The following is a 24110-nucleotide window of genomic DNA, read 5'->3' as shown; positions in this document are numbered from 1 at the left end:
TCTCATTGGCTAGCAAAATGAACCATTCACAAAAATCATTTTTAGTGTTTCTGTGTTCAGTTTTAGCAAATCGGTAAAGATCTTTCTGTTTCAGCAGGCTTTGCTGAACAATGGCTGAAAAGATTGAGTTGTGTTAACTTGTTAATAAAGAATAATGGTGTGATGTTTTATAGTGAGAGAATTTCAGCAGGTGTTGTGTGTCATCTGATAAGCTGCACCTGCTGACATTCCCTCCTCTAAACAATTGTTAAAGGTCCAGGAGCACTAAAGTTCAAAGGTTGACCACCCCTGGTTTATAGGGTTCTTAAAAACTGCTGTCCAGTTTTTACTTGTCACTTGTCCTTCTGAAATGCTTATTGTTTGGGGTTTTTTTATTTAAAAAATGTGGTAAACTGCCCTGAAGTCCCATGGGACAGGGTAGAAAACAGAGAGGGTGGGAATACAGGGTAGGCCTGTGTACCTAGTCATTATCATCTTGGGTCTCCGTATTTAATGTTTTATGTAGGTTAACTGAAAACAACATAAATATTTAGAAAATTAAATCTTAGCTTTTAAAACATCATGTTGATCAAATGAGAGTGTGCATTAACTACTATGTGTGTGTTTAGCATTAACTACAGCCCAATCCTAACTTTTCAGTGCAGATGCAGCTGTGCCAGTGGGGCATGTGTGCTGCTTCCTGCAATGATAAGACAGTCAAGGAGGTTTCCTCAAGGTAAAGCAAAGGTTCCCAAAGTGTGCACCACGGCACCCCAGGATGCCACGGTGCACTCACAGAGGCACAAGTGGTTGTCCCCTGTGGCCCTTCCTACTGGCTCTCCTGGGTGCCTCCAACTTGGATCTTGTGAAATATTGTGTGATCCAAGATGGTGGCATTCAAAGCTTGTGAGATTTGGGTGCTGCCATCTTGGATCATGCAAAACCTCATGCAATTTGGGTGCCAACATCTTGGATCATGCAAGATCTTGCAAGATTTGGGTGCCATCATGCAAGATTTTGTGCAGTCCAAGATAGCAGAGCCTGGCTGAGCTGGAAAGAAGAGGCTGTGTGTGTGCTTTGATTCCCATAAGTTTAGTAACCAATGAGGTAAGGGAATGTTTATTCTCTTACTTTGGGGGTGCATTGCAGCTGTATCTGCACTGGAAAGTTGGTTAGGATTGGTATGTTAGACTACAGCAGGCTCCAAAAGCCTCAGATTTTTTTGTTAACTTCTTGGCCTACATGCTTAATGCTGAACTGGAGGTCCATTCACTTTGATAAAGAATAAGCAGGCAAATTGTTCAATGCAAGAGAAGCACGTTGTGGTGTCTTATCCACCTTGAGTGTGCCTCTATGTGAAAATGTCTCTTGTCTTTCGGAGTACAGCATTCAATATCAAACTTCAATTATGTAAGAGATTTCTGCAAAGAATAGCAGAACAGAAGCTGTTAGGAAACTTGTGCTGGATGCATTTGCTTGACAACTAACAAACTAACAAAGCTAAAGAAAACAAATAGACATGGTGATGACTCGAAATCCAATATTACCTTTTCCTGCCAGTTCTTTTCATTCAGCACCTTCTGCCTTAATGTTTCCTGCAGCTGCTCTGTTCTGCTCTGATGGAAAACCAGCATCGATTCCCTAAACATGACAAATATCCATGAACAAATATCCATGATATATTCTAGCCAAAGGGGGAGATGGGAGTGAAAACAGCCCAGTTTGATGATATTCCTCCTCTATCTTGCTGTTTGGCCAGAGTGCATGCTGTTGAATAAATGTGTGCTGCAATTCTCATAGTGCATGCTGCAATTCTTTTGAATTAATTTTGTTGGCTGTTACTACAGAAGGATCAATAATTCTGTCAGGACCTGTACACTTTATGCTAATATTCATAAAAAAAATCAACATGGCTGACATCAATTCTCTCTATAGTATTCATAAGATTACAAAATGTATTACATAATACAGCAATACCATGACTTTTGTCCACTTGACTTTTGTCATTTTGTTTTTTTGTCCAATTTCATCCATCTTCCAAGATGTCCTGTGGATCGATCCTGGATGGACAGGGAGGATCCTGTCAATTTAAAGGAGTCTTGTTCCTTTCACTGCCATGCCCCTAGTTCCTACTCCCATCTCTAGATACACCCGGTGCACTCAGGGGCCAGGTGAACGCTAGGCCAGGCTTGACTGGCCTCCCTCGTCCAGCCAGGGTGAGAACCTATCAGTCCCCTCTCATCGGCGCCAGCAGGTGCTTGGACACAATGGCCATATATGCTGCCACCACTTGGGTTGCTTAGCATCCCAGCCTGCCCTGTGCCACACCCTGTGAATTGGCTGCTTCTGCGGGCAACAAGGCCGCCCCCAACTTCTGCCCACTGCTCTGCTTGCCTGGTAAGTTTGCGTCCAAATATGCTTATTCATGTCAAAGTCAAAGCAGCTTTCAATTAACTGTGAAATGGAATGAACAATCCAATCCCTGGCTTAAAAGCCACTCTAAAGGCAAAAGAAATTTACAATGGATGAGCCTTCGTGGCAAACTCATATAGTAATACTGCACTGTCATTTGTCCATTTTTTACTTTTTGTCCATGAACTGGTCTGTAACCAGACAAAAATGCAAGGTATTGCTGTACTTTATATATATAATATAAAGTAGTTTCATTTATTTGAAATGATTTTCAGTTCAAAACCTAAACACCCTGGGCTACGATATCTCAGAAACTACCTTCACCTAAATGAACCTGCTTGTGATGTCTGTACAGAGACCCATCTTTGTATTTTCCCATTTGTGTGTGTGGGATGTTCACAAGGATAGCCTCTTCTTGGCTGTGGTGCCTAAAGAATGGTTTCCCTAGAGCAGTGATTTTCAACCATTTTTGTCTCACGGCACACTGACAAGGTACTAAAATTGTCAAGGCGCACCATCAGTTTTTGGACAATTGACAAGGCGCACCATGCTGTTGGTGGGGGGGGCTCATATCCTCCGATGGTCCTATTCACAAATGACCCTGCACCAAACTCCCGCGGCACACCTGGGGACCATTCGTGGCACACTGGTGTGCCACGGCACAGTGGTTGAAAATGGCTGCCCTAGAGGGCTATGCCAGGCACTGAAAACTTTCTTTGGGTGAGCTTTTCTAGAGCTTTTAGAATGGACCTGCTGGAATCCATTTAGTGATGGATTCCTTTAGTGATGTAGTAATTCTCTGACCTGAAGGCTGATAGAGGTGGTCTGCTGATACCCATCATTCAGCACATGTAGTCAGGCATGCAACTGCTCTGTTATGGGTGGGAACCGAAGTTCTGTCAGTATTATGTTCTCCTGCAGGAACTGGTATGGAATGATGGTTAAGACTAAGCAGGTCAAATCTTGCTTCTCTTATGAACTCACTAGATGTAGTGACCTAAGGCAAGCTAGCCACTATATCTCAGCCTCCGCTTCCCCGCCATCCAGAACATGAGAATAAGATTAGTGTCCTACCTTAGAGAGTAGTAGTAAGGATAACTGTGATCAGATAAAGTGCTGTGAACACTCTAAAAAGCAGCAAGCAATTTCTTCACATTATGCTGCTGCATACCAGCTGGGGATTAGGGAGCAACCATTGGAGTTGATTGTTGCCTTTAAGTTGCTCCAGGCATGAACTGGTTAAGCAGTGCTAGAACCAGGATGCTGGATTAGATGAACCTTTGTTGACCCAGGACCCAGCTGAGTTCTTATGTATTAAATATTACTGTGGTCAAGATCAGGGGTGCCCAAACACCAGCCCGTGGACCATTTGCGGCCCTCGATGATCCCAAATCTGACCCATGTGGAGCCCCCAGTCTCCAACAAGCCTCTGCCTTGCCAGAGATGTGCTGGAGCACACGCTGGCCTGATGCAACTACTCGAGCTGTGGGCTGAGTTTTCTCTCCGCTGCTTGCTGTTTCATGTCTGTGAAGCAGCTGCAGCAGCGAAGGAAAGGCTGGCCTCGCTTTACGCAAGGCCTTTTATAGACCCTGAACTATTGCGAGACCTTCAGGTCTTGCAGTACTAGTCACTGTGACTCAGCACATTTACCCAGTCCCTATTGGTCAGTCCAGGGTCATGTGGTATACTTTTCCTTTTGCCTTACTTTGGCCTTGGGCTTATATCTAGATACAAGCCCCAGGCTTTCAGGCCTTGCCAAGCTCAGGTAGCAAATTTCCTCAGGCTGCGCCTCAATACCCTGACACCCATATCCCATGTGAATCATTGCCTCTGAACCATTCATGTCTCCATGTGTTTTATTTCTATGCAAGAGGTGTGAGGTCAGAAGTTATGTTAGCCCCCCCTTTTCTGGCTTGGTCTGTGTTTGGTAAAAACACACCCCAATTGTCCCATGTGCATCATTGCCTCAGTAAAAGTAATTCATATAAGTTCTGTCTCTAATGTATTCATTTATGTAAATTTATTCAAATTTTAAATATAAATTAATTCCTATTTTCCTGGTCCCCAATTCAGTGTCAGAGAGATGATGTGGCCCTCCTGCCAAAAAGTTTGGGCACCCCTGGTCAAGATGATTTGCAAAGGTTAATTGTTTGTGTGTCTACTGTATTGATTGCGGACTTCAAATCACAGTTATTTGTGGACTCAAATAACAACCCATGCTAGGGTGTTTATCCTAGATCATGGTGACTTTATCCTACAGCAGTTCTCAAACAGAGGCATTGTGACACCCCAACCCAAGAAGCCCTGACTCTGTCCCCTGAAAGGGCAGGATGTCAGCAATGGCAACGAGGTGATCGCCACAATCATGCCACTGCTGGAGAAAAAGGATTTTTTTTTCTTACTTATTGTGGGTTGTGAGGAAGCCTACAGTTGTGTGGGGAACCCACAGACACCTCTGCAGTGTTCCCCACATCTCAGAACACTGAAAAAATGAGATTGTGACCCACTTCTGATGTTGTGATAACAATGAGATGCGGGTTGTGATCACATTTTTTTTTCCAGTGTTCTGAGGTATGGGGAGCACTGTGGGCTCCCCTGAGAGGGTGGGCATGATCCTCAGTAAGCAAGGGGGAAAAAAACCCTTTTCCCTGACAATGCTGGGATCATGTCACCGCCCCTCCCCTCCTCCTGCAAAGATTTACGAGGTTCCAAACTCTCCCTGAGAGTCTGGGAACCTCTGTGATAGAGTGTCTCTTTTGGTCTAGCCAGACTAGCTACATTAGCACCCTGAAGCAAACCTGGTATAGCATATTCTGAGCAAATGCAGGAGATTCCAACCACCACTATATGTCAGTCATATGAATGGGAAAGGAATACATAAGAAGAGCCAGGCTGGATCAGATTAAAGATCCACCCAGTCCATCATCCTGCTTTCCACAGAGGTCAACCAGATGGCTCCAGGGAGAGCAAGCAGGGCAGGAAGGCTAGAGCTGACTTTTGCTGTTGTTTCCTAGCAACAGGTATACTTTGGACATCATAAGAAAAAGATTGGTTGTGTGACTACAACCCACATAACAAAATTCTATCTGTTACAGCAAACTACCACACACTGATCCGCTCATGTGATTCTGCCCTGATTTCAAAGCCCTCATTTGGCAGACAGGTCAAGTGCCAACATGCCCAGTCCCAATTAGTTCTTCAAACCTCATAAAAGCTTGGATTCTATTTCTCTCCCACCCTTGTAGTTTTCCAAGGCAGCTGGTCACGCCAGGAAGAAGGAAATACTTCTGTTAATTTCCTAATCTCCTGGCTTAGAACTGGGATCATTCTGTGACCTACAGAGTTTTCTGGGTGTGTTACTCTCAAAGAGATTTTCCTTGACTTAAAGAAACCTGGCAAGATTTCAGAAGATCTGGTCTAATTAAAATGACATTGCTTGAAATGATGCCAGGAAAATACTCTGCAGTGTTCCAGCGTGAAGAGGGAGTTCCATGAAAAAGGGTTGTTAATCTTTACCAATTTTGAGAGAATGTACCATACAGAGTATCAGGCAGCCTCTGCTTGTGTGAAGGCCTGTGCATGCATTAGAGCCCCAGTCAGAGCTACAGAGTTGTCTATGTTCTGATTATGGGCAGGAGGGCTAGTCTAGAGGGTAGAGCCTCCGTTAGCCCAAAGATAACATCAGAAGGTTGCCAGTTTGAGGACACCAGCAGCTCCCTGAAGGGCTGAGACCTTGAAGCAGCTGACAAGCCCAGCTGAGTGATTCCACCTACTCTTGGTGTGAGCAAGAAGCATGTGAGAGATGGAGCTGCTTGTCAGCCTGCGTGGGAAAACTGGAGGCCAGAAGTGAGACCAAACCAGGAAGATCCATCTGAAATATTGTTGGTTCTTGAAAGAGAGAACCTCTATGTTTGTAAAAATCCCCTTGAGGGATTTAGAAATGCCTGCCTATGTAAACCGCCTTGAATAAAGTCAGAGGAGTAATCCAATGACCAGAAAGGCAGTATATAAATACCTAGTTATTATTATTATTATTATTATTATTACTAACAGCTCGGAATTGCAGTCCATTCCTGCTGAATGTCTCTTACTAGAGGAAACAAAAGGCCCAATCCTATCCAACTTCCCAGTGCCAATGCAGCTGCAATGTAACCCCAGGGAGGTCTCCAAGACTTGCCCTGCTCCCGCAAGACACAGAGCATGCTCCATTAGCACGGCTGCTTTGGTGCTGGAAAGTCGGATGGGATTGGACCCTGAGACTCCGAACATTCACAGATGGAAGAATGAACAGTAATGTGGGGGGTGGGAAAGAAGAGAAACTCCACTTTCAGCATTTCCCAGGCAATGAAACTTTACTCAGTTAACTGAATATATATGCAAAGTTGCCTTTGAAAAGATGGGTCCTGTGATTAATCATAGGAATTTAAAACACACACACACACACAAAATCTAAATCCAGTTCCTGACTTCCAATATGATCTGCGGCAGCTTGTTAGCTCCTGATCTGAAAGGGATGTTGCATAAAAGAAAAAAAAGTTTTAAAAGTGCTGCTTCTTTTATGAAGGCAAAATCTGCACTTCCTGAACTCTGTTGTCAGGCGGTTAACTACTTGACAGTCACTTTGTGACAGCACCTAGCACCTCTGGAGCTCCCTCCCTTGGAAGGTCTGTCTGACACCATCTCTCTCACTTTTTAAGAAGGTGGAAATGGTCTTTTTGACGATGTGCTTTTAATGTTGTCTGACCCCCTGAGCTGATTCCGATTGTCTTAAGATGACTGTATTTCTTTGGTATTTGATTGGGTTTTTTCCCCATGATGTGGCTATCTGTTTAGCTATTAACTGTACTGTATTTTATTATTTGCAAGTGCAAGCAGTTTTGGGAGAGTGTCACTCGTGTGCACAAAAACCAGCATTTAAATTCTGGAATAAATGATAGTTGCTTTTAAACTTAAAGGAACAAACCCATTCGACCCAGAAGCTGGTACCCACTGCCAACAGTTCATCATAATTTTAACTTGTAGTGAAGGCTACTAGCTTAGATGGATATGTAAGGGGATGAGACAAATGTAGCCAGGAGGACTCTATCAGTGGCTGTTAGTCACGACGGCTTGGTGGAACCCCTGTGTTCAAAGGCAGCTTGTCTCTGAATAGTAGTGGAGACATGAAGCAACAGGAAAGGTGGCTGTGGCCTTCATGCCTTGCTTGATAGCTTCCCAGAGGTATGTTACAGATTGGCTGCTGTGAGAAGCACAATGCTGGACTTGGTTGGCTTCAGCAGGCTCTTAGGTTCTCATGGAGCTCCCACACACAGGGCTACCTATTGATACATTCTACACACACACACAATCTCCCTTGCACCCACTCTTTCAGGTTAGAGCCAATTACTTCAAAGCAGATCACGTAAAGAACAAATGATGAAGATAAAGAATCAGTGATGATTCTGCACTAATGAGAACAGACTCAAATAACAGTACTGTTATTTGTTATAACAGTACTGCTATTTGCTTGCATTCTTAACAAATGCTTTATATGTGACACTGCTGAGCAGAACTGGATGCAGTTGTGATTCTTGTCTGAAAACATTATTTGAAGATGCCACTTACCAGAAAGGACCAGCAAGCTTCTTTCATAGGGTAGCGTGTTTAGAAAAAAATATGCAGGAACAATTTTATAAGCAATATGTATGTATTTTAAAGAGATAATACAATTGACACAACTAAGGGTGCAATCCTAACCCTTCATGTCAGTGCTTTCCAGAATTGGCATAGTGGTGCCAATGGGACATGTGCTGCATCTTGTAGTTGGGTGTCACGGAGGCCTCCTCAAAGTAAGGGAATGTTTGTTCCCTTGCCTCAGAGTTGCACTTGCCCTTATGTCAATGCTGGAAAGCACTGACATAAGGGGTTAGGATTGCGCCCTAAGAGAGATACCACAGATAAGGACTTTTATCATGTGGTGGTTGTCTGAGTTGAGAACTGGGAACTTGAGGATCCCGGCCTCACCTCAAGCATGCACTCACTAGGCTGCTTTAAACAAGCTCCTCTCTCATAGTTGCAAGACAAGGAGGGTAATACTTGACCGACCTTACAGGCCTGTCAGTATAAATGGCTAGTGATGTGAGGTGGAGTAAGTGACCATTGCCACTGAGTAACATCAAGGTTGTGAGGGGCCCTTTCTGGTAGATGTTGCTGGGAGACAGTGGATGCATTGCTCTCTCATCCTTCCCTGGGACATCTCTCAGTAAGGACATGAGACCTTCGTATCCTTTGATCACTGCTAACTGGCAGCAGCATCTTACTGTACTCTACTCTATCTCAGTGGCCACTGTTGTGGGTTGTAATGATTACCAAGATGATCTTAAAAAATATATATTAAGCTGTATGTTCAAAAATGTTCAATTTTAAGTACCGTATAAAAGTTACAGCCCAATCCTATCAAGAGCCTACAGTAGTAGACGCTGTTGCTGCAGTGTGAAAGCCATGCTGCTTTTATGCTCAACAGAGCCACTGGTGGAAATGGCCAGGAGTAACAGGTGTGCACCAGGTGGCAGAGGAAGCAGTTCTGGAGTAGTTTGGAGGATGTTCAGCCCAGCTGCATCACAGAAGATGGTGGGCAATGGGATTGGGCTATTATGTACTATTGTTACTACTCCAAGTCATGCTTAATTTCCACTAAAAATAATGAGATTTGTATGCTGCAGCTAATTTCTCCCAATTAACTACAAGAACACAAGCACAATGGGACTGGGGTTCTTCTCGACTACAAAAGCTGATCAGTCTTATAGAATCAGGAGATATAGAGCAAAACTGCTCTTGGAGACAATATTTGGACAGTCTTTCTGTCTGTATTTTGATTGTTCTAGTCCAGCAGTTCCCAAACTTTTTCAGCTGGAGGCTCTCTTAACCTACTGGGCCACTGGCTGTGGCTTCCCATGAGGGCTACAATCCTATACACTGCATAGGGAGATGAGTTTTTGGTCAGGATTCTGCAGCTCTCCTGGCTACTTTCTGTGGCTCCCCAGGGAAACATAGTTCACAATTTGGGAATCACTGTTCTAGTCAATTAACTAATGGCCCAAACCTAAAGGCCTCCAGCACTGGAGCTTTACTGCATGTTTATGGCACCCTCTGTGCAGGGAGTGCTGGTGCTGGGCCCAGCACTGGACGTACAGCACCAGGAGCTCTGGGTTGGGGTGGGGGAGGTGTTCCAGGCTGGGGAGAGGAACTGGGGTGAGAGGGGGGTGGGAATGGCAGAGTCCTGCTCCACTGTATCCTACCCTCCACATTGGGCTGAAAAGCCTGACACAGAAGCTCTCAAGTCTGGGCCGGCAAAATAGCCAGCACAGACTTTAGAAGCCCCATTGTAGGGCCTGGGCCTTTCCTTGGGGGAAGGGGACGAAAGTGGAGTTATTATTATAACTACAGCCTTACATGGTTTGATTTTTCCTCCTTTTAAAAATATTTTTCTTGCATGGGGCAGCAATTTGCTGTGCTTTTGCACTGATTTATTTTGGGCGTAGAGAACTGTGAAGAGTCAACTTGTAGGGGACTTTCAGTTCGACAACCTTCTCAGAAAGAAAATCCAGGCAGAACATCCCGTCCTGTAACGCCATGCATGACAAGTCATTTCAGATTACCTTTCTTCTTTAAGCGTTGCCACTTCTTCCTCTCGCTGCTTGAGAAGATTCTTAAATGTTTCCAGCTCACTCTCCAAGTGGCTGGTTCTTTGTTTCAGATCATCTTCCTGCCTCTTTCTCTCAATGACCTCTTCCTGTAAATGCTGGTATGCTTGTTGGCAGGTGAGCAAAGATTGCTCTTGTTCTTTCAGAGCATTAGTAAATCTAAAAGTAAAAATGCCAAATGTCATAACTGGAATATCCTAAAGTGTGTGTGTACACACACACAAAATGTAGTTTTAAGTAGCCCTTACAGGAACTATGAATGTTATGCAAATAACTTTTCTGCATTAAACTGGCATAACTGAGTATGAATAGACTGTGTATAGAGGAAATATTTTGTGATGCTCTTCTCGTTTCCCCAAAGGACACCACATTCCACAGGAAGCACTATCAGGTTTGGTTCCCTTTAGAGAAGAGAGCATTGGAGACTTATGACATTTTGTAAGATTGCTTTTACTTACAAATAGAGCGTATGTGTAGGAAACATACAAAGCTGCCTTGTACTGAGTCAGGCTATTGGTTTGTCTTCTAACAGCTTTGCAAGGTTTCAGTCAGGAATCTTTCCCAGTCCTACCTACAGAAGCCAGGAATTGAACCTGGGACCTGCTGCAAGCCAAGCAGTTACTCCATCACTGAGCTATGGTTGTGATGGTTTAAGCACTTTACATAAACTACACTGGCACAAAAAGACAGACCCTCTTGCAGGCTCACACTGTAAGAGACCCAAGTTTGGAATAAGGAACATGACGGAAAAGGGGAGAGGAACAGAGAAGGAGATGAAATAGAAATTAAAAAATAGAAAAATAATGCAAAGGGGAAAAGTTCAGATAAATTTTAAAAATGCTTACAAAGAGAATGAGAATAATGGTTGTTTAAATAAAAGGATTTAACTTCCCACATTTCAGAGCAACGTTTCCATACAATCACAACCAACTGTGACTCCTACCGAGATTTGGATGTTTCTATTTCAGATTTCAGTATCTGACGTTCACTTTGATGGTCTTCCACTTCCTTTGACTTCTTTCTAAAAAATAAAATTTGGAATGATAAAGCGCGCCCTGCCCATGAAAATCAACACAAATTTTCTCATGCAGTGTTTTTTTTCTGAAAAGTTTAATACGTTCTAAAACAGTTTTGGTTTTTGCCTACAGCAACAACAAGAAAGCATTTTTAATTAATGTATCTTACAACATACGCAACATTGTTGGCTATTTAGCTTAAGGAATTATTAAAAACTATACTTTGTTTCTTTATATCTGCAACTAAAATGATTTTGCAGGCGATTGTCGAACACCCCTCTGTTTGGTCAGTGGTCATATTAGTTCCTTGCTGTTCTCACGCATTATCTGCACTGTGGTAAAAGACTAGAACAAACTCGCAAGCCCACCACCCTTTCAAAAGGCAAAGAAGGTACCGAGATGGACAGCTTACAGTGTACAAATACAATAAAACGTGAAGTGACCTATTTCACAATTTTTGTTGCCATTGCTGTTTTGGATATTCTTTTGGCTAATAGATGAACAGAATAACACATTCAATGGTGGCGGGGATGGTGATGGGCAGCCAGCAGGAGGTAAATAAAAATATTTTTTACGAACCCCCTGGGTTGGTTGCCCAATCACCTATGGGTCCCTTTGGACCTGCGCCAGCCATATTACTGGTATATGTCCGAAAAGAAAAAAGGGGCAGGGTGGCCTGGGAAAGGGGGGATAAGGGATAAGATATGGTGCATGCTGGTACCACCATCCACTCCCTCCCTGTCTTCCCCTCAATCAGTCCTGAAAGTCTCCCTGCCCTCCCCCTCCCCATCCATGACACATGTCTGCTGCCATATTACTGGAGCTGATCAAGGCTTCAGGAGCCACTACTGTGTGCACTACGCATCAGTGTGCAACAGCGGTCTGGCTTTCACGCTGCCGGAAAGCACCCTATACTGTTGGAACGCAAGTCAGTAATCCCATACACACTTCTCTGGGAATAAGTTCCATTAAACTCAGTGGGGCTTAATTCTAAGTAAACATTCAGAGACTTGCACTGCCAACTGTCACTGAATAAAGGGAACTAAATGATAGGATGGGGGAACAATATTTAGGAATTAAGTGTAGGCAGAAAATGGCTAAGGAATGTTTAAAATACTGCTGTCTGTATGACCAAAGCCACATTGTTTATATGTGCCTTTCTTCCATCATGGAACTCAAGACAGCATAGGGTTGTCAGAGGCCTCCCAACCAGGCGGTGACCAGACTCAATCCTGTTTCACTTCAGTAAGACTGCTGCAAAGTGTGCCCTAGAATTTGCAGTTACTGTTTCCCTAGACTTCAAAAGAAAATGTGCCTCTAGGTGGTTATGCTGTCTTCCCTGAACATATATGGATAGGTTTGAGGAGGGAAACAGTTCTATAGAGATCTCTGTCTGCTGTGCCTGAACTGATTTAAATTGCAATGGCTCAGAGTGACTGACTCAGTATTACTGAAACCATAATCAGAACTGACGTATTTTTGGCAGGTAAGATGCAGTGAGGACTGGATGATCAATCCTCCCACCCAGAAAAAGAGAACCATCACATCAGGGCATGTGAAAACTCCGGATATGTACAAACGTGTGGGGCTAAAGTGAATGCATATCTATAGTTTAGATTTTGCTTAGACCTATAAAGACAGAATTCTGGTCTGCAAAACATCTGTGCTTATTTCAGGAGTGCAACATTAATTTGCAAAAAAAAAAAAAAAAGATCCCAATTGTTAACATTTGTACAGATTCATGAAAGAAAGAAAACACCCCAAAGCAGAACCAACAGCAGGGTGAGGATAACTGCTGGACTAGAAGAGCAAGAGGAATATGAAACGCATTGTTTTTGGAAGGAATAGAATGCTAACACCTTGCCAATAGAAAAGCAAGAGAGGAAGGAGGAGAAGAGAAAGAAAACACGGGGGGCGGCGGGGGGAATTAATGTCTCAAACACATGCAAGAACACTATAGACTGGACAAAAAAGTCAAAATAGATATTACAGACTAAAGTAAGAGAGCAGAAGGAAAGAAAGAGCTTGGTAAAATGCAGTCCGCAGTAGGAGTTACTAAGGAGCAAGGGAGAAGTGTGCACAGGGGTGTGGCACGGTAAATACTGCAGGTGCCACGTGCCGTGTATGTTGCCTCTCCTACTCACCATCGGAGCCATTACGGGCCGCAAAGGCAATGTGCAGGCCCTTGAGAGTGTGAGTGAGTGTGAGAGTCTGTATTGATATTCTGTAAGCTGCCTTGGGGACCAAAAGATATAAATATTTTAATGAATACAAAAGGGACTTGGGAAGTCTCATCCTATAATTAACTTGTCATTTCATAGTATATATACAGCAGTTGCTAATCTTTGTTCTCTTCTATGGAAGTTCTATGTAATGAAACTTTCTGAACTAGCTTGCCAATTGAAGTAGGGAGACACTAGTGGAAGATGGGCATTGGAAAATGAAATGTGAGGAACAGGGTAATTTATTACTGGAGAGAATACTGTCCAACTGGATCCACACCTTTGAGAGATTGCCATTCTTGTTTAAAAGTCCTGCTTCGCAGTAATTGTGCAGACCTTCCAGAAGGCCAAAGTACCCCCAGTAAGTACCAGCCTTTGTGAGCACCTAGAGTGGTCCTTGTTTAGCTTGCTGTTGGTTAACATGGAGCAACTGCACATTTCTTCTGGTGTTTGCACTGTTCAGAGACATTTTTCAGTACTCAGGTTAGACAATGTGTTGGTTCAAATGTTAAAGTGCAATTTTCAATCTGAACTGTATCTATTTCAAAAATTATTTAAGCCCAAATCCTAACCAACTTTTCAGCTCTGACATAGCTCTGTCAATGGGGCATGTGCTGCATCCTGCAGTTGGGGGGCAGTCACAGAGTCCTCCTCAAGGTAAGGAAATGTTTGCTATCTTGGAGCTGCATTGCCCTTAGGTCAGTGCTGGAAAGGTGATTAGGATTCTGTCCTTAATCTTTAAAGAATTGTACTGACTGTGAACTATATTTCACAGCCTATTGGCCTGTTCCATCATTATGTTGCTCTCGAGACTCTTCCTGGGTGTGGAATCTGGGGTAACACCAGCAGTGCCTGGTCAGGTGGGGTAGAACTGCTGCCGCTGAGTAATAACCATAGGTAAGAAAGGCCCAAGGTCACTACTTGCAAGTATCAGGTATCATATGGCACAGATAAGTAAAAGCTGTGTCAGCATAGCACACCAATTGACACGAGGCCAGTAGCTTCTGATTGGGCTTTGCCGGTCCTGCCATCACTTTGGGGGTCACCACTCTGTAACCAAATTCCATATTTGGCCCCACCCTACAGGTCTACAAACCCTGATTCCCCTCACCCTATGAGACAGACTCTGATGGTAAAGAAGAAACTGTTCTTTTAAAAAGCAGCAGGGGAAGCACTAGGCTCAAGGCCTGCTCCGGATCTTCACCCAAAGTAGCAACTGAAACTGGCTATACCTACATGTTTTATGCAGGCAGAGTTGACACTGTCAGTCATATCTGACGCCTGAAGAAAAAGGGCTTTGTGAGCACAACCGCAGGCCAGCAGCTGAGCATACACAAAAGATGCAGTCTCAGTTCAATGGATCAAGATCACAGCTGAGTAATGTTTCAAACTGCTGCTCAGTTTTAAAGCTCTGAAATACAGAACTTCTTAAGATAAGCTAAAGCACATATTGAGGAAAATGTATGTGAGATCCCGTATTTCTATCACATGAACTTGTTGTGAGGAAAAAAGGAGGGGAGCAGCTGTGTACACTGCCCTGAGATTTCTGGAGGAAGGTCGGTATAAAAAAAATGTGATAAATAAAAATAAATATAATATTAAGAACCTTCTCTAAGACCTTTCTTTGAGTCTCCCTGCCTTCAAAGGTGAAACAGGTAGCAACTTGACATAGGGTCTTCTAAGTGGTGGCACCCAATCTTTGGAAGCGCACGTGCCACGGATGCTCACCTGGAGCCATCCCTAATATCCTTCCAGAATCAGCTAAAGATGTTTTCATTTGCCCATGGATTTTCTGCTTTTAAGTTTGTGATTTTAACTTGGCAAGACACTGGCTTATTTTGTCATCTGTTGCTTTGCTGTTTCGATTATTTTTTTTTTATTTTGTTTCTAGTTATTAGTTTCTCTGAGAGCTTTTGGGTTGAAGAGCAAGACAAGTAGTATTGTACATAAATAACTAATTTTTAATAGTTTTGTCTTTCTCATCTTTACCACCATTATAGGGAAAACAACAAGGAGAAGATCAGGCTTGAATCAGATGGGCTTGAAGATGGGGGGAAGCCTCAGTCTCCCTTGGGACTTTCAAAAGTTGGCAGGTATGCATTGCAAAAGAGTGATATGCTGCCTTAACTTAGGCAATGTATGTTCTTAGCATCATTTAAAATGAATATGTCATCCTTTACTGTAGCAACCATTAAAACATTGAATTTGTACTGCCAAGTTTTGTCAGTATGGCACAAATGAAAGCAGTCAAGCAGTGTAACAATTCAAATTACATCAGAGCTGGGAACCTGGAGAAATTTCTCATCATTATAACATTACTTCACCTATTAATAATGCTAGTTAATCTTTATATTTATATTTGAACTTGAAATAGTATATAGTATTTTGCTAAATTTAATCCAGATTATATCGACTTCTTTAAATTACATTCAGAAACACATTACTATGTATTTATGTACATGTATTTGCTGTGCTATCATTTACACTACTGATAAAATATTTGGAATGCTTAGCAACAGCATACTTGTGGTTCCAAAAAAAAAAAAAAATGTGAATGCAGAAATTGCTGTGTAACTACTATCAATATCTGTATCTCTATAGGTAGATATATCTATATAAAAATTATCTATTCAATAAACTCTGGATATAAAGTTTAGATTGGTGTTCTTAGGAATGATAATGAAAACACACTACTCCTCGATATAAAATGTTTAAACACACAGATATGAAAAGGACTCTCACGCCATAATTTGTTATAGAAGAGGTTTACCTCTTCTGATACAGCCAGGAAAAGAACATTACTATAAACACAGTAAATTCTGGCTGGGATCCAATGAGCTGATGCTTGTGCGGAAAGTCAGTTCATGCGTGCAACTGGGAAGGGGTTTGGCAATTTTCCTTTTTGGTGGAAGCTCCATGTGCCTCATGGAATGCTGTCTGACCTTCATGAATAGCTTTGAGGGTTGTGGTTGGAAAGGAGGAGGAGGAAAGAGTAGCTCAATGGTAGCATGTGTGTACTGCAATGCAGAGCACCCCAGGTTCAATCCCTGGTGTCCCCAGGTAAGGCTTAGAAAGACCCATATCTGAAACCTCAGACAGCTGTTCAGACAGAGTGAGACAATATAATGACCCAGATAGGCCGTCTGTTTCACCCCAAGGCACTTTCCCATGACAAAAGCCTCCATGAGAGTGTAACAGGCTGTGTGCAACCTGACCCCTTGTACTTATTGGAATCAGGGGTAGTTTGAGGCTAGATATTGAAGACCACTTGATCTGGGTTCCAGTGAAGCCGAACCTTTCAGGGGCCTTGTTGGAGCTGAACTGACTATGGCAGGCATCACCAAAAGGATTTTTCACCATCCTCATTCATAACCATGCACAATCTGATATTGGTTTCACAGAGTTCAGAAGAAATCCTTCTCTGGTGCTCAATAACAGTCATCATGCTGATTAAGGGCTCAGGCTGGTACCGCTCCTGCAAACTGTATCACATTCTGAGCCAGCCACACGGTAACAATGGTTTCTCCACCCAAGCTTTGTAGCAGCCTTTTCTGTGTTTCACGTTCAGGATATATGGGTTTTGCCTTGACTCCAGGCTTGTGCAGGTGGTTTTCAGTTAGCATAGGTCTCTCTGTCAGCCCTCTTCTGACTGCAGGATTTCCTGTTTTCTTTGTGGCTCCTGTGTTCACTTTGTACAACTTTTTTCTTTTGTTTTGTTTCCGTTGTTGGATATTATGCGGTAAGAGTGGGGCGGGTGGTGTGCAGCTGTTTGTTATCAATGCAGTGCTAGAATCTTTGTACCGAAAAAGCTGAAACACAACGACACTTTTGTCCTGCCATGCCACTGTCTATCCATATACTTTTGTGATCACCCTTACCTATGTTCCTTTTGTGCACAGTGTTTTGGGATATGTTCTGCCTGCTTGCTTTCTTCAGCTGCCTTACTTGGAAGTAAGTCCCACTGAGTTCAGTATGACTTACTTCTGAGTAAACATATTTAAATTGTGCTGCATATCTATGAAAAAGAGTATTCTGGCAGGTTAGTCCAGTGGTTCTCAAACTGGTGGGTCGCAACCCACCAGTTCGTGTAATGCTTCCCCCGTCCCTTTAAGGGGAGGTAGGCAGTGACATGATCCCCAGGATTGCATCACTAAGGGGGGTGAAGAGGGGTGCTTTGCAATTACTTCAAGAAGGCAGGGCTGCAGCAGGTTGCAGTTGGTGCAAGGAGCCCTGCGCAGCCCTGCACAGCATTCCCCGTGGCTTCCAATGTTTGCTAAAAGCGGGAGCAAAGCACTTCTGTTTTGCAGGAGGTGCTTTGCACCTGCTTTTAGCGAATGTTCCAAGCATCGGGGAGCACTGTGCAGGGCTCCCTGCAGCCCTGCCTACATAATGTGAGTGCAAAGCACCCTCCCTCGCCCCCCTTAGCAATGCAATCCTGGGAATTTCATCACTGCCCTAGCCCCTCCCCCGCAAGAACTTACTGAGGGAGTAAAGCTCCCTCAAATTTTGAGAACCTCTGGGTTAATCTAATAGATTTATTGTGGAATACATAAGTTTTTGTGGCTTGTAACCCATTTCACCAGTTGCATGCTATCTAAAAAAGCCTATGCCACAATAAATCTGTTAGACTTTTGGATGCCACAAGATTCTGGGTTTTTTTGCAGTGACATGGCTATCGCTTGGGAAATTGTTACTGCAGAAGACAATAACAGCCCAATCCTATGCAGTTCACTCAGAAGTAAGTTCCATTATAGCCAATGGAGTTTATTCTCAGGTAAGTGTGGACAGGAATGCAGCCTAAATCTATAGAATAATTTTTGTCCAAGTTTAGATAGCTTCAAATCTTAGGTGGTTTTAAAAGACAATTAGATAAATTCATGAAAAAGGTCTATCAATGGCTATTAGTCAAGATGGTTATATGGAAGCTCGAGATTCAGAAGCATCTCTGAATTTGCTGGAACACAACAGTGGGAGAGGGCTACTGAATTGCTTGTGGGGTTTTTGGAGGCATCTGGTTAGCCCTCATAGTGTTTGAAAAAGGAGTAAGATACTTGACTAGAAGGACCTTTGGTCTGATCCATTCACGCTCTTCTTAAGTTCAACTTCCTTGTGTCATAAAAGGTTTCCAGTATGTGTTCTGTTGTTTTTTGTAATTAATTTATTCATTCAAAACAAGTTCAAATACTGAACTTTTGGATGCAATCTAACATATAACGTACTTACAATAGCCTGAATAAATTCCATGAGTCATAAACCAAAATATAAAATTCTCTGCTATTATCTCAAATCATCACTGAAGGAGTAAATAATGTTATTACATTATTCATTACTTATAATTTAGTGCATAATTACAAGGAAATCAGGCAGAAAGAACTATACCTGATATGAATAAATTTCTTACATGAATAGTTCTTTATAGTGGCTCATTTCAGCAGCTGCTTTCTGGAATTGAAGATCAATTGTCTCTACTAGACTTGTTAAATCTGAAATAAGAAATAATTATTATTTCTATCCAATTTTTTCCCCCCAACAACCCAAAGAGTCCACAAATGTTACAGCAGATAGTCTTTTACAGTGTGATTTATATTTTACCAGTTGATTTTTATAATTGCCTTTCTTGGTAGTTTTTAGTGAATACTAAAGCCTGTTAAACACTAATCTGTTATGATTTTACGATATAATTGCATTTTTGCCTTTCTGTATGAAAGCATTAGAACATAATGCACTCTGTACAGATGCTGTCTGCAAAACATAAGAAAATAATAGAATTAACACCTATAAGAGGTCAACAGTGAAGAACTGGACTTTCAATAGTATATAAATCATCAGTAATAAGTAGTAAGTACCATTCTGTGTTGTAGTCCACAATAATTGAAAGCTACAGATTTGCATAACACTGCAAAATTCAGAAACAGAGTCTTACATTTCCTCTTGTGTTGTTCCATTCTTAATGCATTACACAATAGTTCATACTCCAGGGCACCTTAGGGTTCAATCCTAACCCACTTTTCAGCACCAGCACAAGAGCAGTGCAGCTCCCAGGTAAGGGAACAGGGAACAAACATTCCCTTACTTTGAGGAGGCCTCCGCGCTGCCACCCAATTGCAGGATGCAACACACGTCCCACTGGCACAGCTATGCCAGTGCTGGAAAGTTGGTTAGGATTTGAGCCTTAGTTCGTTAGCTCAGTAATTTCTACACTGCCTGGCTGCAGCTCCCTCACAGCCCAGTCCTAAATCCAGCAGCACATAGGGCTCCAGTGACACCAAAATGGCAACCACCAGATCCTGTGGGTACCATGGCTACTGCTGGGGTCTCCCTGGGGGAAGGGAGCATTCACTCCCTTCCCCCGGGCAGGCAGCAGCTGGTGACAATGGGTCCCCTTGGCTCTGCACCCATGTTTGATCATGCGCAGAATCGAGGAGGCTCATGTCAGGCTGCTCGGCTCAGGGGGGGTTTAGGATTCAGAGGCAGAGGCTTCCCCCATCCCTGCCCCCTTCGCAGGCCCAAACCTCCTCTCCCTCGGCCCCATTCTTCCTATTCTCCACCTCCTCCACGCCCCAAAAACACTCATTGCCAACCGGTGCTACAGGAGTGCTGGTCAGTCATCCTTCTGGCACTGAGGCATAGTGACTACTGGTGATGGTCCAGGGCCAGTTCTTCCTACTCGCCGGGTGCTGTAAATATTTACATTTATGACACTCAGAACCAGTGATGAGCAGCAGCACCGGCAGTAACAGAGCTTAGAATTGGGCTCTCAATCTGCAGACAGGGGCCCTAATTAGAGATGCCACAGACTGAATCCAGAAACTTCTGCATGTAAAGCAGGCCCTCCCCATCTGAGCTACTGTCCTTTTCCTGAGAAATCATAGGAGTATTTCCAAACATTCAGAAACCAAATGCAAAAGTATTCTACTAATTAGCTGAAATCAACGAGAAGGTTATTTACAGCCCAATCTCACGAGATACACCAGTGTATGACCATATATGCTACTGCAGAAATCCATGCGCTGACGGATGTTCCATGGATGCCCAGCAAAACACTGGAATAAACTGCATTGATGTTTTGCACAGGGTGGTTAAGATTCACCTATTGCAAGTAGCATATTGATGTTGAGTAGATTGTGGTTTGTTCGTAGTTCAGATGCCAGTGCCACAGGAGGAGAGGCCAAGCGGATTACAAAGCTGAGTTAGACCATATAAAACAAAACAGCACATTCAGAATGGCAAATAAAAGAGTGGCACGTTTTTGAAAAATGCATCAGGAGCATCAAACAAACCACAATCTACTCAACATCAATATGCTACTTGCAATAGGTGAATCTTAACCACCCTGTGAAATCTCCCCCACGAGGAAATTCCACTACAGAAAATATCCTAATTACTGCAGTCAGTTACTGTAATGTAATGTAACCAGGTTCTGAAGGAACAGTTATGGAGAACAGTCCAAATTAAGACCTCAGATAAAAAGGCTAGAAAAGTGATTTCAAACGTGAACAAAGAAAGGGAAAAACTTTGCAAGCTGATGATCAATATAAGAGGACAAATAGTCTTCCAAGAAATGTTAATTTGCTTTCAGCAAGTACAGCAGGTCCAGAGGGACACATGATCACTGCAAGCAATGAAGAAAACAAACAACTCTCCCAGACCCCCCTGAGGAGTTAATCTGTCAGCTTTCGTTAGCACACAGTGGCTGCAGAACGGCCTTGCTGCCTGCACCCCGCTGTGGACATATGGGAGCACCTCAGACTGCACATCTCCCAAGTCTGCTGTTTCCCCCCAGAGAAGCCATTTAAGCTGCCTGTTGTGGGTGGGTGGGTGGGTGAGGGGGGCTGATTAGAGAAAACACAGTGTTTGAGAAGACCACAAAAACGATCACAATTGTTGGAAAACACCGCAAGTTTAACATTGCAGGAAATCAGCTCTGTTATGGAATATCCTGTTATGTAGCCTTGAGAACCTTAGATGGAAAGGTGACACATAAAGGTTGATAATAATAATAACAATATTAGCTGCAGCAAGACCAAAAAACAGTAGGTTGTTTTACTGATTGTGGCATAAACTTTGTCGGCTGGCAGCGGCCTGATTTTTTTGATTCTATAAGCAAATTGCCCTCTCAGGTACCACTTTCCTCTATCGTTTGCATTAAGGCTATAACAAACTTGTATTACTTGCCGTTTACAAATGACACCTATCCTCAAGCTATGCTCACTGGACATCTCCAGAACCCCTTGCACCTGTGGAACACAACACTACAGCTGCACAAAACCAGCATAATGAAATCTTGTACTGGGAAGAGGCTACTGGTGCCTTAGGGCCCAATCCTATCCAATTTTCCAGTGCTGGTGCAGTTGTGCCTATGGGGTGTGCACTGCATCCTGTGGTGGGGAAGCAGTCACAGAGGCCTCCTCAAGGTATGGGAACATTTGGCTGCATTGCGGCTGCAACTGTGCTGGAAAGTTGGATAGGATTGGGCCCTTAATCACTACATTCACAGAACCCCCCCCCCCCATGCAAAGTCTGGTTGGGGTTGGAGGTATGCTTGTGAAGGAGTGGAGATGAGTCAGGATCCCACGTTCACTGCAGGAACAGTCTCACCTTCAAATACAATAGAACATCACACCTGCAAACAGAGGTGGCATAAATAAAATGTCAGGAATGTGGTGGCACCAAATAAACAAATAAATAATGTTGAGCAGAGTTAAGCTGCGGGAACTGAAAACCCCAGGAACACCCCTCCTACTCCTCTTTCGTCTCTACCCCCACAGTCACAACAGGTGATTGAATTCAGTTGAACCCTTTAGCCTAGCATACCACATTGCCAGAATTATGTAAGCCTGAACCAGGAAAGATAGATCTCATGTATCGGGACATATGGAATGAGGTTACAGCACTCTGCCCCCAAGTTTAGAGACTGGGGGCGCAATCCTAAAGTGTTGGCCCGGGACTGTCACAAACGGTGTTGCACCGGCTTGAGAGTCAGGGAGGCTGGTGCAAGGACGCATGCCAACCTCCCTGTGCCAATGTGGGCTCTGGGCCCAGTAAGTTTGCGTTGGCCTTTCCAAGCTGGTGCAGGGTTTGGAGGGGATGAAGAGGGTGGGAAGTGGGAGGTCCTGTGGGCAGGCAGGGAGTGGGAGGCGGGGCTAGGATTCAGCACTTATGCTGGATCCTAACCCCATTCCTGGGCAGCCTGGGGCAGTTCCGGGCTGTTCGGATTTGCGCCACTGATTTAGGTGGTGCAGGTCCGGGAAGACCCATTAGGGCTGCTGCAGTTCTACCTGAGTTAGGGAATTATTTCCTTCTGCCTCAGGCCAAGCAATTGCCAACCCCGAACTTGTGCTGGATACAGCACAGGCCTGCTGGCCTGCCTGTTCCAGTGCAAGTTAGGATTGCACTGTGAGAGTCACACAAGCGGATACTTTGATGATGGGGCACTTCGATGCACAAAGGAAGGACTTGTCAAAAACAAGGGAGAAACTGCAAAAAGGGGGCAAAGGGATCATTTTTGAGCAGAGACACTGCAAGTAGGGAAATGGTCGAGTATATCCTACTCCCACTGTCTCTCAACTCCTAACTCCCCCTTTTCATTAAGAAAAAAGAGTTGCAACCAATATGTACACTTGCTTAGTCTTAAAATACTTATTAGAAAACTGCATTAATCTATCCCATTGAGCTATGACTAACAGCCCAAACCTATCCCCCACCAGCCCAGGGCATGCAGTATTGCCAACAGTGTACTCCAGTGGTATTCAAGCTGGGGCATCATGACGCTCCAGCCTGTGGGTCCTGGCCTCTGCTCCCTTAAGGGGCGGGGCAGCCAGGAGACAGGGGGAAGGCAGCGGCGTGATCCACAGGATCGCACCACTCAGGGGGGCTGCAGGGGCTTGGGTGCACCAGCCTCCCTACACAACTTTCAGCAGGGCTCCCCAGGTCAGGAAAAGCGAAAGCGGAGCGATCACGCCCCGCTCCGCAAAAGCGGAATCACCCCGTTTCCCCTTCTGACGGGGCTGCAGGGACTGGGATGCACTCACCAGTCCCTGCAGCAGCCTTCCCTGTGCGCGGGGAGCCTTGCGCGAGTGCCTGCAGGGCTCCCCAGGTCAGGGAAAGGGAGAGTGGGGCGATCGTACTCCACTTCTGCTTTTGCAGAGGCAGACCAGATCGCTCCACCCTCCCTTTCCCTGACCTGGGGCGCCCTGCAGGCACTCGCGCAAGGCTCCCCGCGCACAGGGAAGGCTGCTGCAGGGACTGGTGAGTGCATCCCAGTCCCTGCAGGCCCCTGAGCGGGATCGCATTACTGCCTTCCCCCTGCCCCTGCTGCCTCCCCCCACCCCTGCAAAGACTTACTGCGGGTTTCAAACTCCTGGAGAGTTTGAAAACCGCAGGTGTACTTGATACATGCGATGGTGGGAAGGGGGTGATAAGACAGCCTGGGATGGGAAGTAAAAAAGTTTTTTACTTCCCACCTCCTGGGAAGCCACCTGACTGCCAATGGGTCTCTTCACACCTACACAAGCTACTGTATTTAGTGGTGTAGGTTCAGGAGACTGAGGCACTGGGCCAGGAAAAGAGGGATAGGATCTTGGCATGCACTGCAGCTACCAAGATCCACCCCTCCCAACTGCGTTAGCCCACTCCCCACCACAGTCCTCTTCTGAAGCTCCCCACCATCACCTTACCCGCACCAGGGAAGGCTGGGTGAGCCACTGGCATGCAAATGGGGCCTCCAGCCATTTGTGCAGGTAGTCCTGCAGTGCACAACAGCAGCATGGCTTTTATGATGCCAGCCTTGGACTTACAGC

The 24110-nt window shown here is 44.3% G+C and overlaps 1 protein-coding gene across 2 annotated transcripts in view; it reads right to left on the bottom strand.

Annotated features, from left to right (window-relative positions):
- Nucleotides 1-24110, bottom strand: part of LEKR1 (leucine, glutamate and lysine rich 1) — a 68470-nt gene that overhangs the window by 14626 nt on the left and 29734 nt on the right. For both annotated transcript variants that reach the window (XM_066621644.1, XM_066621645.1), the window contains exons 6-9: nucleotides 18713-18794; nucleotides 11017-11094; nucleotides 10029-10232; nucleotides 1527-1620 (exon numbers count right to left, since the gene is read on the bottom strand). In XM_066621644.1, the coding sequence (XP_066477741.1) occupies nucleotides 1527-1620; nucleotides 10029-10232; nucleotides 11017-11094; nucleotides 18713-18794 (458 nt within the window). The remainder of the gene's footprint in view (nucleotides 1-1526; nucleotides 1621-10028; nucleotides 10233-11016; nucleotides 11095-18712; nucleotides 18795-24110) is intronic.

Source organism: Tiliqua scincoides, chromosome 3 (assembly GCF_035046505.1).
Source record: "Tiliqua scincoides isolate rTilSci1 chromosome 3, rTilSci1.hap2, whole genome shotgun sequence".
Taxonomy (NCBI): Eukaryota; Metazoa; Chordata; class Lepidosauria; order Squamata; family Scincidae; genus Tiliqua; species Tiliqua scincoides.
The sequence above is the reverse complement of the archived record's forward strand: the minus strand, read 5'-3'. Positions and strand labels throughout refer to the sequence as shown.